Genomic DNA, 3,090 nt, shown 5'->3' on the forward strand with positions numbered 1-3,090 from the left:
TGTAGAATTTTCAATTTTCAGTTAATTGGCATATATTTCATGTTTTTTTCTCTATTATGTACCCGTATGCTGTACGAATCTACATTTTTGCTTTGTAGTAGTCATAATTTTCTCACTCTCCTATTTATGAATCTGCTTGAATACATGTGATTTATTAGTGCACATAAAAAAGTCCGAATTTAGTTTGGTATTGGATTAATTTTTTCAATAATATACATTTCCATTTGTAATCTAGGATGACTAGGGAACCCCTAGCGTATGCTTCTGGTTCACACGAAAACTCTTCTTTGTCCGAAGGGAGTGTTGGCCAGGGCGGGAAGAAGAGAAAGAGAAAGAATGAATGCGCTGCGCGCGTGCACTTCACAGAGGTCGCGCCAAAGGTGTTCACATGCAATCTTTGTGCGACCCGAAATCGGGGCCGTGCAGTGACTGTAGAGCAAAACAAATATAGCTGCAGTATGGTCCTATGGCGTCATTTGCAAAATGTGCACCGTAAAGAATATAACGAGCTAAAGGCTCAAGAATGTAGCTCATCTAATCAACCATCGGTGGCCAACATCTTCGATCGTCAAGGTACTGAAAAATTGTACTTCAGTGGTCGCTCGCTTGAGATGACAAAAGAAGAGCTTGTACGCTTCATCTGTCAGTCCGCCCCACCGTGGAACATAGTATGTAAGAAATATTTCATCCGACTGCTTCGATTCATCGCACAAGAGGAGATTTCCATTCCATCGACCAAAGCTGTGAAAGAAAAAGCTTTCAAGCTTTATGTAGAGTTGAAGAGCTGCATTCGTGACCGACTGCAGAGTGTTGATAGAGTGTCCATCACTTTGGATTGTTGGACTTCTGCGAATCGAATATCATTTATTGGACTCACCGTTCACTGGATCGACACAGATTGGAAATTGTGTGAATGTGTCCTCGCTATACGCCAGTTGGAGGGATCCCACACTGGGGAGTGCTTGAGCGAGATTGTCTTGGAGGTTTTGGCAGAATTTAAGCTGAGTGAGAAGCTTTGCGCTATTACGACAGACAATGCTTCGAATAACACAACAATGATGGCGATATTGGAACGAGAGTTGCGGCCAGTGAATGCCCGTTTCACCGCAAAGAGGCATGTCCTATGTATTGCACACGTGATCAATTTAGTTATGCAGGCTGGATTGAAGGCACTCAATGTCATCGATGATGGCCCCCAGTCAAGTTTCATTAACGAAGTAGATCTCACAAGCCTTGAAGATGTGATGGATATAGAGGAACATGAGCCTCCTGCTATTTCCTTGGGGGATGTTGTTTGACGCCTAAGGGAGGTGGTGATTGCTATACGAGGATCGACGAGGCAAGAGGCGAAGTACTTTACGTATTACATCCAACTGAATTTGTCTAACGCGAGGAGGATCCCGATAGATTGTCCTACAAGGTGGTGTTCCACTTATAAAATGCTATGGGGGTGCATGGAAGAAAACTGTGATCGATATGATGATGTCCACCACTCTTCGAAAACAAGCCTTACTTGATGCAGAATGGGATCTAGTGCAAAAATTTGTCGATTTACTCAAACCACTCCAGCTTGGTACTTCTATTGCTATCCAAAGCAAGGCACCAACGTCAAATGAGGCTATAGTCATTATTAAGGGATTGATGAGACATCTTGAGCGAATCAGGGTGGGCGTATCAAACTCCTCCATGCTTACAGTTGGTCATGCTATCTCCGCTAGGCAAAGGAACGCCTTATCTAGTGTGTGCTCTGCTATGCGGGCTAAGCTAGATAAGTATGTATCTGTACTATCACGTAATGAAGCTTTCACTATCGCCTCCCTACTTGATCCATCTATGAAGCTTCGCTTGGTTGATCCACAAGCTAAGAATGAGGTTCTATCCACCGTCCGCAGTATCATGGAGACACATTCCGTATCTAGGAACCCCGACAGCCGACGCACCGAACCAAGTGCTCTAACAACGACGAGTGATTACATACAAATGGAACTTGAAGAAATACTCGATATGTCTGAGCTACCACAAAGAGTTGACCCGATCGCAGAGCTCGACGTATATGCAACGGCCCCCCCAGCATTTGGTACGGCGGTATTGCATTGGTGGAAGACGACAGGTATCATACAATTCGCATTCTTTATATTAAACATCTCATGCTGCACTTATTGAATTTCTAAATAATTTTACCCCCAAAACAGGTCAGCTTTCTTACCCCACGTTAGCACTGGTGGCGAAAGAATTCCTAGCAGATCAAGCAACGAGTGCCGCGTGTGAGCACCTATTCTCAGAGGGTCGTCGAGTAATCAACTCCAGGCGATCGAGGCTAACGGCGGAGAGCATTGAAGTCTTAATGATGTTGAAGAGTTGGTACAGCAACGACGACCTGCAAACAGATGAGGACGAAGACGGTGATGAAGATGATGGGCCATTTAACATTCGTCTGAATGCACCGAAAAGTTAGACTCTGTCCTAGCTCATTGAGTGTTGTAGATAAAGTGATGACAAATTATTTTATTCTCCAATATGCAGATTAGTGGTCCACCATTAGCGAGGGGTTTTGCACTAGCGAGGTACGAACTTGTCCACTCTCTCCCTCTCCTTTTATCTTCCACTCACCCTCTCCCACCCTTCTCCATATCCCTCCCTCCTTGATTTATCTATCTATCGCTCTCAGTTCTCCCCCTCTAATTTTGACTTCGTCTCTCTCACTCACCCTCTCCCAATTCTTCACTCTTCCACTCACACACTCCTTCTCTCTTACTCTCCGTCTCACTATCTCACTGTCACTCTCCCTCTCGCCGTCTCCCTCACTCTCTACTTCTCCATTTTTTTTGTCTTCACACTCTTCCTTACGCTTCCACTCTCCCTCTCCTTCTCTCGTCCACCTACTCTCCCCTCTCCATATCCCTCCCTCCTTAAATTATCTATCTATCGCTCTCAGTTCTCCCCCTCTAATTTTGACTTCGTCTCTCTCACTCACCCTCTCCCAATTTTTCACTCTTCCACTCACACCCTCCCTCTCCCTTTCAATCTCCTTCTCTCTTACTCTCCGTCTCTCTATCTCACTGTCACTCTCCCTCTACTTTTCCATTTTTT

General features: G+C 44.8%; 1 protein-coding gene across 1 annotated transcript; it reads left to right on the forward strand.

The window, feature by feature from the left end:
• Positions 1-611: 611 nt before the first annotated feature.
• LOC144707110 (putative transcriptional regulator tpeD) lies at positions 612-1,298 on the forward strand. The gene has a single exon (XM_078580231.1). The coding sequence runs from the start codon at positions 612-614 to the stop codon at positions 1,296-1,298; it is 687 nt and encodes a 228-aa protein (XP_078436357.1).
• Positions 1,299-3,090: the final 1,792 nt, after the last annotated feature.

Source organism: Wolffia australiana, chromosome 8 (genome assembly GCF_029677425.1).
Source record: "Wolffia australiana isolate 7733 chromosome 8, ASM2967742v1".
Classification (NCBI taxonomy): domain Eukaryota; kingdom Viridiplantae; phylum Streptophyta; class Magnoliopsida; order Alismatales; family Araceae; genus Wolffia; species Wolffia australiana.